The sequence below is a fragment of the Heptranchias perlo genome, chromosome 6 (assembly GCF_035084215.1).
Source record: "Heptranchias perlo isolate sHepPer1 chromosome 6, sHepPer1.hap1, whole genome shotgun sequence".
Classification (NCBI taxonomy): domain Eukaryota; kingdom Metazoa; phylum Chordata; class Chondrichthyes; order Hexanchiformes; family Hexanchidae; genus Heptranchias; species Heptranchias perlo.
The window spans coordinates 4,374,813-4,387,965 of NC_090330.1; the positions used below are offsets into that span (position 1 = coordinate 4,374,813).

Below are 13,153 nucleotides of genomic sequence, written 5' to 3' on the forward strand. Positions count from 1 at the left end.
TGAAACCTGCTGAACTCCTCAGTCTTCCCGAACTCCCACAATCAACGGGCTATTAAAAACCAAACCCCGCCATCGTCTGACCACTAACTCATCATCTCAACCTGGGTGCTTAATCGATTTTTGTTGGGATAATGGACATGGGACCAAGGCGGGTAAATGGAGTTGAGGTCCAGATCAGCCATGATCTGATTGAATGGTGGAACAGGCTTGAGGGGCTGAACGGCCTGCTCCTGTTCCTACGGTGCCCAGTACTGCAACCCTCGACCCTGCGCCCAGGTTTCCCGAGTGAGACAAGACTGGCATGAATTCAATAAAGGGGGAGATCGGGCACAAGTTTTCAAAAGCAGAGCCATACTTTAGTCAATTCATTTTAAAAACATACAGCGTTCACAGTACAGGATTAGTGAGAAATGAGGTATTAAACGAACATTCACATCTGGTGTTCCAGTTAAAGACTCGATTCACAGTTTTAAAAAGCACAGAAATATTTTTTTTTTGCAATATTTTGTGCGCTGGCGAGGCAAGGGCCCTTGCCTTTAAGAGCCCTTCCCTTTAATTGGTGCAGGTTAGTTGTGCTGGGTAACCTCCAAAATCTTTGCTCGATCGTTGGTCGGGAGGGGTGGGGGTGGGGGGAGACGGGCGGAGGGAAGGAGGGGATCATGTGACCTCACTAACCCACAGGGTGTTGTGACTGGGATGTCAAGGTGTAACGGTGGGCGTCTGAAGTCACTCGTACCGTGGAACTGCACAGGGCTCCCTTACAGAGGATTCACATCTCTCCCTGTAACAAGAGTCGCAATACGGGGTGGGGGGGGGAGGCACGGAGCTGCCTGTGGTGAACTTCGACCTCAGCGCGCGCCTGTCCCCTGCCACGGTCACGGCTGAGGTGGGAGGAGGAGAAGGAGAACTGCTTTCGTAAGAAGCTCGACACCATCCAGGGACAAAGCAGTCCACTTGATCGGCACCCCATCCACCTGCTTAAACATCCGCTCCCTCCAGGACCGGTGCACCGTGGCTGCAGTGTGGCCTAGCTACAGGATACAACTCGCCAAGGACTCTTCGACAGCACCTCCCAAACCAGCGACCTCCACCACCTAGAAGGACAAGGGCAGCAGGTGCATGGGAACAACACCACCTGCACGTTCCCCTCCAAGTCACAAACCATCCCGTCTTGGACATATATCGGCCGTTCCTTCATCGTCGCTGGGTCAAAATCCTGAAACTCCCTACCCAACAGCACTGTGGGAGAACCTTCACCACACGGACTGCAGTGGTTCAAGAAGGCGGCTCACCACCACCTTCTCAAGGGCAATTAGGGATGGGCAATAAATGCCGGCCTCACCAACGACGACCACATCTAATGAATTTTTTAAAAAACTAACTAACTTGTAGAGGCTCCCGAATGGAACCTTTTCATGGGGGAGACCCCCCCCCCCGCAGGACTAATGCTCCTCCCATGAAAAACAGCCAGCGGCACAACTAGGGAGTGTCCCCTCCCTGTCTGGAGTTGCATCTCGGTGTTATGAGTGATGCAACACCAGGGAGGAGTGCTGGAGGTCACAGGTCTGTCATTAGTGGGAGCAACTTGAGGTGACGAGTCTGGGGTATCGGCCAATGATAAAAGTGCATCGTTGCGTCCAGTCACTAAACTGCCACGTTGGCAGAGCTCAATTATTGATGGACATCCCCTGGATGCTGGGATGGAGTTTCCTGCTTTAAGCTATGCTGACAACATTAGGGATTATCTATAAATTGAAAACGTTTGCACAAGAGTACAAGGAGTACGGGGAGGGAGGCTGAGTGTTCCACCTGCTTTTACAGTACTGGGTTTTGGCATCCTTTGGGAAATGTTTCGCAACTGAGGGCGATAACTATTCAGGAAACAACAATTTGCATTTATACGGCACCTTTAACGTAGGAAAATGTCCCAAGGCGCTTCACAGGGGCGTTATCAAACAAAATTTGACACAGAGATATTATTATAAGGAGATATTAGGACAGGTGGCCAAAAGCTTGGTCAAAGAGGTAGGTTTTAAGGAGCGTCTTAAAGGAGGGGAGAGGGGTGGAGAGGCGGAGAGGATTAGGGAGGGAATTCCAGAGCTTAGGGCCCAGGCAGCTGAAGGCAGCACTATATCAGAGTCTTTGTGCAAAGGGTGATGGATGGTCCCTAACTGCATGAATCATCTCCTTCATTTGACTAAACTGGTTTTCTGGCTGGATCCTTCTCAATGTGACGGAGTTAATGCGAGCAGATGACACTTTTGCCCATGTTCCCCTGATAGAACTGCAGGACTTTGTCTTCTCTCTACCAAGTTTTCTCTCCTGACCCCCCTCCCCCTTTCCTGAGGGGTGGGACTTGTAACTAGGTTACCGCGCCAAGGTTGCCAGGTGACGCAGGCCCAAGGGACCACTGTCCATACATGAGCCTCGACAGCAAGCGTCGACATGTAATTTGGTCATTAAAAGACACCGCGACCAAGCCTGGCTCAGATCTCACGTGTACAGAGAGGGAGCAGGGGCCATGAGCACTGACTGATACTCCCCTTCCCCTATCTCGGGGGGGGGGGGGGGGGGGCACTAAAACCCAATTGTAGCATCTCTCGACTGAGATGGACTAACTCAGCGCAGATTGAACCCGGGATTGTCCTGGACTGTGTAGATCAGCTGCTCAGCAGATTTGGAGGAGCTCCCTGGAGGGAAGGGCTTTAAATTAAGCCCTGCTACCAGACAGAGTGGGAGGCACCAAGCACATCTGCTCCTCTTGACGCCTGCAAAGATCATAAAGGGAGATTTACCAGGGACGAGGGAGATATGTGGAGAGACTGGAGAAGCTGGGATTGTTCTCCTTAGAGCAGGGAAAGTTAAGGGGAGATTTAATAGAGGTATTTAAAATCATGAGGGGTTTTGATAGAGTAGATAGGGAGAAACTGTTTCCAGTGACAGGAGGGTTGGTAACCAGAGGACACAGATTTAAGGTAACAGAGAAAAGCAAAAAAATCCATCTCTGGTTCTTTTGTCAATCGTTCACATCACATAACCAAAAATATTTTTCTCAACGATCACTGACTACTCTCCATTATCGACTAGTTCTAGAAATTCCCAATGCAAAGTCTAATCACAACACCGAGTATTATCACTACTGCAACTTGTATCAACTAAAGTTGGAATTTTTATGACCGGTGAAAGTAAATAATGGGAGGGTGCAATGTAACACACTGCTCCATAACTAATACTGTACATCATTAATGGAGATGGTGTGTCTATGGGTTAGGAACCATCAGTGATGGGACAGGAGAAACTCTACGGGTCAGTGCCTGTCAGGGGCGGGACAGGAGATCGGCATATAGTTACTCACTCACACAGTTACGTTTCCCATTTCGCACATGACAATCCAACTCCTGCCTTGCTGCCGCTCGCTGGCGACCTCGCATGTAACAGAACGCACTTTTAACAAAAAAAAAGTGGAGAGAATTGGTATTACATCCAACGACAAACATCCGGTACGATAAAAGAAAGCAATGTACAGCCTGGGCACAGTGAACATGTCTCTTCTTTATCTTTTCACGTGCTGGTGAATCGTGACACAGCCGTGATAGCTGGCGCAGTGTGGCATGGTGGACACATGGCTCAGACTGTCCGAGGTGGGGGCGACGCAGAGCACTCTGTCTGTGTCTTCAGCGGTGTCGTCTTTCCCGCCCAGGATGTAAAGCATTCCGTTGCAAACCGTCAGCCCGCAATTCTCCTGTGTGCCGTTAAAAAAAAGTTATTTAGTTATTTCTTTCTTTGTCTCACCCTTCCCCGCCCCTCCCCCCCCCCCCCCACCTTCTGTCTCCGTACTCCCAATTTTTTTTTTTGCTCTCCTGGCATGGGTCCAGAGGCGCCAACTACCCTCCTGGTACCCCACCCAGCTGGTAATTTGCCAATTGAATATCGCTGGGCTGTTTGACTGTGGAGGGCATCATCCTCTACCCCATCGAAAGTCCGCACTGGTCAGCAATCAGGAGTGGGAACCCCAGCTGATTTGCTTTTTGTTTTTTTTTTGCGCCTGTGAACTCCAGGGGCACTGAGAGCAATTGTAGCCTGACCTCCCGGCTACCGCCTGGCTGAGAACCAGCTAGCTCAGCACGGATCTGGGATCAAACCCGGGACCCTCCTGGACCGTGTGGCTCAGTACGATTTGGACGGTGCCTGACTGGGTAACTTTGAGTTTCAGAGTATAGCTACACAATAGAAGGAATTTGCATTTCTTTAGCGTCTTTCATGACCTCAGGACGTTCCAAAGCACTTTACAGCCAACAAAGTACTTTTGAGGTGTAGTCACTGTTGCAACATAGGGAAATGCAGCAGCCATTTTGAGCATAACAAGGTCTCACAAACAGCAATGAAATAATAGGAACATAGGAACAGGAGTAGGCCATTCAGCCCCTCGTGCCTGCTCTGCCATTTGATAAGATCATGGCTGATCTGTGATCTAACTCCATATACCTGCCTTTGGCCCATATCCCTTAATACCTTCGGTTGCCAAAAAGCTATCTATCTCACATTTAAATTTCGCAATTGAGCTAGTATCAATTGCCGTTTGCGGAAGAGAGTTCCAAACTTCTACCACCCTTTGAGTGTAGGAATGTTTTCTAATCTCGCTCCTGAAAGGTCTGGCTCTGGTAAAAAGTTAAAAACTGTGGATGTCCAAAGGGACTTAGGGGTTCAGGTATAGAGATCATTGAAGTGTCATGAACAGGTGCAGAAAATAATCAAGAATGAAATAATGACCAGAGCATTTCTTTTGGTGACATTGGTTGAGGGTTAAATATTGGCCTGGGACACCTCCCCTGCTCTTTTTCCATGATGTGGAGATGCCGGTGATGGACAAACATAAGGAGTCGTACAACACCAGGTTATAGTCCAACAGCTTTATTTGAAATCACAAGCTTTCGGAGCTTTGCTCCTTCGTCAGGTCAGGTTGTACGACTCACTTACATAGCTCTTCTTCCAAACAGTGCCCATGGGATCTTTTATGCCCACCTGAGAGGGCAGACAGAGCCTCGGGGGGGTTAACATCTCATCCAGAAGACAGCACCTCTGACAGTGCAGCACTCCCTCAGTACTGCAGTGGGAGTATTAGCCTAGATTTTTGCTCAAGTCCCTGGAGTGGGACTTGAACCCACGACCCTTCTGTCTCAGAGGCGAGATTGCTACCCTCTGAGCCACAGCTGACAACACAATACTTGATCCCACTTCAGAACTGCCTCCTGCAATATGCCATTTACATTATTTTTTTTGCTCTTGAAACCCAACTAAGAAGCTAAGCAGATGACTATCAGCATCTCAATCATCCTTTGCCCTGCTCTCAAATGTCTCCACCTCTGTTATGTTGGCCCAGTCTCCAGAATTCTTGTGCACAAGCTGGTACTGGGACTGAGACTGTACCAGGCATGAATGGATAAGTCCATTTTACCAAGTGTTACACTACAAGTACCAGGAATCATTGAAACTACAGCACAGAAGGAGGCCACTGGACCAGTGCTAACTCTTCAACTGAAGCCGTCTACGCTAGTCTCGTTCCCCTACCCCTACCTCAAATCCTTTTAAATTCTTTTCAAATACTTAACCAATTCTCTTTTAAAATGATGTTATAGGCCTTGCCTCAATTGGCCTTTGTGGCAAAACATTCCAGCCTAGAAATTGGGCCAGATTGCGCCTGCTTTTCAGGCGCTAAGTGGCCAACTAAATCCCCGAAATGGCAGACCAATGAAGAGGCGTCCTTCACCCATGCTTGAAGCGGGGTAGGGGGGGGTTAGACACTTTGCATATGCGCCAAAAATGGGCGCGCCCCAATTTCTAGACCTCCACGTTTCCAATAACCCCCAGCGCGAAAACATTTCTTCCAATTCCTTCCTTCATTTTTCATGGTGATTACCCTTTACTTATGCTCCCCTGTTGTGGAGATGCCGGTGACGGACTGGGGTTGACAATTGTTTACAATTATGCTCCCCTGTTGCCGATTCACCAACCAGGGGAAGCAATCTTTCACCCTTTACGCTGTCCAAGCACGGACTGGAGTTGACACTGGAGTATACATGAGCCACACAATACCAGGCAGGAGTGGATGCGTCACGTTTCCTCATTGGGCCACAATTTGTTGGAGTGGGGCATCTCGCGACGCGCCCCATTATTAAAACCTTCCCCTCACCCTACAGCTCGAGAAAGTTTTGCATCGTAACTTGCTGGAAGTTCAAATTAATAACGGCACGGAGAGGGCAACGGGACCTTAGTGAACGAAGGGACCAACAGTCTATCTCCTTAATCAATGATATTAAAGGATTGAGAAAGAAACAGAGGGGAAGGAAATTAGAATCCAATTAGTTACAGAAAGAGAAATAAAAAGGGAAGGAAAGAAAGATTGCATTAAGAGAGAGAAAAAAAGAAACAAAGGATAAGTAAGAAAAAAAAAGTAACAATTTTAAATTTTAAAAATCTCTAAGAACAATTTACTTCCTGCAGGAATGAGACTCTGCAGTTTCAACTGTTCCCTTTCTGGGCTGGAGAGGTTGAGTGGCATTGCATGAACACAAATCTCTTCGTTGAAAGGGTCCTTACACTGCGGCCGTATTTATGGCGCAAATGCAGCAATTTCTTGAAACTCACGGGGCGGTTGAGGGCGAGCTGCGGTTTTCAAGCGACTATCCGTGGAGCAGCGCAAATCATAGAATCATAGAAGTTTACAACATGGAAACAGGCCCTTCGGCCCAACATGTCCATGTCGCCCAGTTTATACCACTAAGCTAGTCCCAATTGCCTGCACTTGGCCCATATCCCTCTATACCCATCTTACCCATGTAACTGTCAGCAATTGTCAAATCGTCCAGCACCTTCATAGAATCATAGAAGTTACAACATGGAAACAGGCCCTTCGGCCCAACATGTCCATGTCGCCCAGTTTATACCACTAAGCTAGTCCCAATTGCCTGCACTTGGCCCATAACCCTCTATACCCATCTTACCCATGTAACTGTCCAAATGCTTTTTAAAAGACAAAATTGTACCCGCCTCTACTACTGCCTCTGGCAGCTCGTTCCAGACACTCACCACCCTTTGAGTGAAAAAATTGCCCCTCTGGACCCTTTTGTATCTCTCCCTTCTCACCTTAAATCTATGCCCCCTCGTTATAGACTCCCCTACCTTTGGGAAAAGATTTTGACTATCGACCTTATCTATGCCCCTCATTATTTTATAGACTTCTATAAGATCACCCCTCAACCTCCTACTCTCCAGGGAAAAAAGTCCCAGTCTATCTAACCTCTCCCTGTAAGCCAAACTATCAAGTCCCGGTAGCATCCTAGTAAATCTTTTCTGCACTCTTTCTAGTTTAATAATATCCTTTCAATAATAGGGTGACCAGAACTGTACACAGTACTCCAAGTGTGGCCTCACCAATGCCCTGTACAACTTCAACAAGACATCCCAACTCCTGCATTCAATGTTCTGACCAATGAAACCAAGCATGCCGAATGCCTTCTTCACCACCCTATCCACCTGTGACTCCACTTTCAAGGAGCTATGAATCTGTACTCCTAGATCTCTTTGTTCTATAACTCTCCCCAACGCCCTACCATTAACGGAGTAGGTCCTGGCCCGATTCGATCTACCAAAATGCATCACCTCACATTTATCTAAATTAAACTCCATCTGCCATTCATCGGCCCACTGGCCCAATTGATCAAGATCCCGTTGCAATCCCAGATAACCTTCTTCACTGTCCACAATGCCACCAATCTTGGTGTCATCTGCAAACTTACTAACCATGCCTCCTAAATTCTCATCCAAATCATTAATATAAATAACAAATAACAGCGGACCCAGCACCGATCCCTGAGGCACACCGCTGGACACAGGCATCCAGTTTGAAAAACAACCCTCTACAACCACCCTCTGTCTTCTGTCGTCTAGCCAATTTTGTATCCAATTGGCTACCTCACCTTGGATCCCATGAGATTTAACCTTATGTAACAACCTACCATGCGGTACCTTGTCAAATGCTTTGCTGAAGTCCATGTAGGCCACGTCTACTGCACAGCCCTCATCTATCTTCTTGGTTACCCCTTCAAAAAACTCAATCAAATTCGTGAGACATGATTTTCCTCTCACAAAACCATGCTGACTGTTCCTAATTAGTCCCTGCCTCTCCAAATGCCTGTAGATCCTGTCCCTCAGAATACCCTCTAACAACTTACCCACTACAGATGTCAGGCTCACTGGTCTGTAGTTCCCAGGCTTTTCCCTGCCGCCCTTCTTAAACAAAGGCACAACATTTGCTACCCTCCAATCTTCAGGCACCTCACCTGTAGCGGTGGATGATTCAAATATCTCTGCTAGGGGACCCGCAATTTCCTCCCTAACCTCCCATAACGTCCTGGGATACATTTCATCAGGTCCTGGAGATTTATCTACCTTGATGCGCGTTAAGACTTCCAGCACCTCCCTCTCTGTAATATGTACACTCCTCAAGACATCACTATTTACTTCCCCAAGTTCCCTAACATCCATGCCTTTCTCAACCGTAAATACCGATGTGAAATATTCATTCAGGATCTCACCCATTTCTTGTGGTTCCGCACATAGATGACCTTGTTGATCCTTAAGAGGCCCTACTCTCTCCCTAGTTACCCTTTTGCCCTTTATGTATTTGTAGAAGCTCTTTGGATTCACCTTTGCCTGATCTGCCAAAGCAATCTCATATCCCCTTTTTGCCCTCCTGATTTCTCTCTTAACTCTACTCCGGCAATCTCTATACTCTTCAAGGGATCCACTTGATCCCAGCTGCCTATGCATGTCATATGCCTCCTTCTTCTTTTTGACTAGTTGCTTAATCTCCCGAGTCATCCAAGGTTCCCTACTTCTACCAGCCTTGCCCTTCACTTTATAAGGAATGTGCTTACCCTGAACCCTGGTTAACACACTTTTGAAAGCCTCCCACTTACCAGACGTCCCTTTGCCTGCCAACAGACTCTCCCAATCAACTTCTGTGGCGATTCGCAACACACGGGGTATCTCTTGCTCACTTTGTTGGGTGTTGTACACAACAATAACGGCACGTGCATTAAACTCGCCCTTATTTTCCCAGCAAATCCTGGGCCAGTGTTTACTGTGGACTATTTGTGAAAAAGGAAGGTCCAACTTCAAAACATATGACAATGCAAGTAAGACTTCCATGGAAGGAAATCCCAAACATCTAATGGCTTTTAGTTGACTTAGACCAGGCCCCTTGATCTTACCAGAGGTCCTACGGTAATGGCCATTGCTGTCCAGGAACTTTCTGTTGGATCATATTTATAGATGCTGTTCATGAGTCCTCCCATAACATGGATCGTGTCGTTCAGGGTCACTGCGTTGATGCACCGTTGAGCAAAAGGAGTTGAGGCTACAAACGTCCAATCATCTTTCACTGGATCGTAGCATTGGACCTGCCGAAAGGAACATAGAATCGTAGAATGGTTACAGCACAGAAGGAGGCCATTCGGCCCATCGAGCCCATGCCGGCTTTTTGTAAGAGCAATCCGGTTAGTCCCATTCCCCTGCTCTTTCCCCGTAGCCCTGCAAATTTTTTCCCTTCAAGTATTTATCCAATTCCTTTTTGAAAGGCACGATTGAATCTGCTTCCACCGCCCTTGCAGGCAACTCATTCCAGATCATAACTATTCGCTATGTAAAAAAAGTTTCTCCTCAGGTCACCTTTGGTTCTTTTGCCAATCACCTGAAATCTGTGTCCTCTGGTTCTCGACCCTTCTGCCAATGGGAACAGTTTCTCTTTATTTACTTTATCCAAACCCTTCATGATTTTGAACACGTCTATCAAATCTCCTCTTAACCTTCTCTGCTCCAAGGAGAACAACCCCAGCTTCTCCAGTCTCTCCACATAACTGAAGTCCCTCATCCCTGGAACCATTCTAGCAAATCTTTTCTGCACCCTCTCTAAGGCCTTTACATCCTTCCTAAAGTAAGAAATGTAACATTTCCTCGAACATATGAAATTGAAGGGCAGGAAAAGATCGGCTGGACAATCAACCTGCCCCACACGCCTGATGACTGATGCATCATATCTAGACACTGCCGCCTATCCTCCCTCCCTCATTTCCCCCCCCCCCCCCCCCCACTCACTGTAGCTATGTCATCTCCTGGAAGAGATATAAAAACCAGAGAAAAAACCCAGGGCCAATAAGGGCAAAAAAATACTCTCCGACCCCTTTCATCTTTTACTGTTGGTTTTTATTCTCTCTTGCTGAGCTATGGATCTCTGGACACTGATATCTCTCTGATACCTCACCCATGGGGAAAGAGCAGGGGAGTGGGAGTAATTGGACAGCTTCTTTCAAAGCACCGGCACAGGCACGACGGGCCGAATGGCCTCATTCCGTGCTGTGCGATTCTATGGTTTAAGACACTTCAGGAAAGCTTTTGATAAAGTTCTGCATGAAAGGCAGTGGGTGTCCATTCTAAAAACCTGGAGATGGTCGAGGAATTGGCTGAAAGAGAGATAGCAGTGAATATTTCACATCGGTATTTACGGCTGAGAAAGGCATGGATGTTAGGAAACTTGGGGAAATAAATAGTGATGTCTTGAGGAGTGTACATATTACAGAGAGGGAGGTGCTGGAAGTCTTAACGCGCATCAAGGTAGATAAATCTCCGGGACCTGATGAAATGTATCCCAGGACGTTATGGGAGGTTAGGGAGGAAATTGCGGGTCCCCTAGCAGAGATATCTGAATCATCGATAGCTACAGGTGAGGTGCCTGAAGATTGAAGGGTAGCAAATGTTGTGCCTTTGTTTAAGAAGGGCAGCAGGGAAAAGCCTGGGAACTACAGACATCTGTAGTGGGTAAGTTGTTAGAGGGTATTCTGAGAGACAGGATCTACAGGCATTTGGAGAGGCAGGGACTAATTAGGAACAGTCAGCATGGTTTTGTGAGAGGAAAATCATGTCTCACGAATTTGATTGAGTTTTTTGAAGGGGTAACCAAGAAGATAGATGAGGGCTGTGCAGTAGACGTGGTCTACATGGACTTTAGCAAAGCCTTTGACAAGGTACCGCATGGTAGGTTGTTACATAAGGTTAAATCTCACGGGATCCAAGGTGAGGTAGCCAATTGGATACAAAATTGGATTGACGACAGAAGACAGAGGGTGGTTGTAGAGGGTTGTTTTTCAAACTGGAGGCCTGTGACCAGCGGTGTGCCTCAGGGATCGGTGCTGGGTCCGCTGTTATTTGTTATTTATATTAATGATTTGGATGAGAATTTAGGAGGCATGGTTAGTAAGTTTGCAGATGACACCAAGATTGGTGGCATTGTGGACAGTGAAGAAGGTTATCTAGGATTGCAACGGGATCTTGATAAATTGGGCCAGTGGGCCGATGAATGGCAGATGGAGTTTAATTTAGATAAATGTGAGGTGATGCATTTTGGTAGATCGAATCGGGCCAGGACCTACTCCGTTAATGGTAGGGCGTTGGGGAGAGTTATAGAACAAAGAGATCTAGGAGTACAGGTTCATAGCTCCTTGAAAGTGGAGTCACAGGTGGATAGGGTGGTGAAGAAGGCATTCGGCATGCTTGGTTTCATTGGTCAGAACATTGAATACAGGAGTTGGGATGTCTTGTTGAAGTTGTACAAGACATTAGTAAGGCCACACTTGGAATACTGTGTACAGTTCTGGTCACCCTATTATAGAAAGGATATTATTAAACTAGAAAGAGTGCAGAAAAGATTTACTAGGATGCTACCGGGACTTGATGGTTTGACTTATAGGGAGAGGTTGGATAGACTGAGACTTTTTTCCCTGGAGAGTAGGAAGTTTAGGGGTGATCTTATAGAAGTCTATAAAATAATGAGGGGCATAGATAAGGTCGATAGTCAAAATCTTTTCCCAAAGGTAGGGGAGTCTATAACGAGGGGGCATAGATTTAAGGTGAGAGGGGAGAGATACAAAAGGGTCCAGAGGGGCAATTTTTTCACTCAAAGGGTGGTGAGTGTCTGGAACGAGCTGCCAGAGGCAGTAGTAGAGGCGGGTACAATTTTGTCTTTTAAAAAGCATTTGGACAGTTACATGGGTAAGATGGGTATCGAGGGATATGGGCCAAGTGCAGGCAATTGGGACTAGCTTAGTGGTATAAACTGGGCGACATGGACATGTTGGGCCGATGGGCCTGTTTCCATGTTGTAAACTTCTATGATTCTATGATTCTATAACTAATTGGGGGTTAACACAGAGCACAATTTCAAATTCGAACATGACTGTAGGATAAAGGGGATGTAGGTGCAAACTGTAAGTTCAGGACTGATATCATAGAAAGAGAGTGATTAATACCGGGAATGTAACTCTAGGTAGAGAAAGAAAGAACAAACTTGCAATTCTATAGCACCTTTCACGACCTTAGGATGTCCCAAAGTGATTTACAGCCAATGAAATACTTTTTGAAGTGTAGTCACTGTTGTAATGTAGAAAACACGGCAGCCATTTTGCAAACAGCAAGGTCCCACAAACAGCAATGTGATAATGACCAGATAATCTGTTTTAGTGATGTTGGTTGAGGGATAAATATTGGCCAGGACACTGGGGAGAACTCCCCTGCTCTTCTTTGAAATAGTGCCTTGGGATCTTTTAGATCCACCTGAGAGGGCAGGCGGGGCCTCGGTTTAACAATAGAGGGGCCATTCGAGGGTCAGCCACTGCGATGGAGAGACCGCACATTTCTATAGACGCATGAGCCAGGTGGCATGAATCTCTGTGCGTTCAGGGGGAGAAAGGAGGAAGTTGGTGCCTTACCTTGTTGGAGTTTAATTGGTCGCTGAGCGCCCCTCCTATCACGTAGATTTTGTTTAAACAGGCGACAACAGCTGCTGAACTCACAGCTTCCAATAAAGGTGAGGTGAAAGACCAGCTGTTCAGGTAAGGGTCATAGCACTCAACACTGGACATCCTGCTGAACCCATTAAAGCCACCCACCACGTAGATCTGCAAAGTCAAGGAGAAGAGCAGTCAGTTAGTGTTTACACAGGTCTTATCCGCCTCGTCCTCTCAAAACGCTTGAATGGCGAGACAAGGGGCCAGATTTTGCTGTCAAAATAGCGGTGAGGTTAATGGCGCTCGCCGTTATT

General features: G+C 46.9%; 1 protein-coding gene across 1 annotated transcript in view; it reads right to left on the reverse strand.

Moving 5' to 3' along the window:
- Nucleotides 1–291: 291 nt before the first annotated feature.
- LOC137322692 (kelch-like protein 24) overlaps nucleotides 292–13,153 on the reverse strand; it is a 38,273-nt gene continuing 25,411 nt past the window's right edge. Inside the window, exons 5-7 of the mRNA XM_067985635.1 lie at nucleotides 12,822–13,010; nucleotides 9,273–9,461; nucleotides 292–3,742 (exon numbers count right to left, since the gene is read on the reverse strand). Of these exons, the coding sequence (XP_067841736.1) occupies nucleotides 3,554–3,742; nucleotides 9,273–9,461; nucleotides 12,822–13,010 (567 nt within the window). The 3' untranslated portion in view covers nucleotides 292–3,553. The remainder of the gene's footprint in view (nucleotides 3,743–9,272; nucleotides 9,462–12,821; nucleotides 13,011–13,153) is intronic.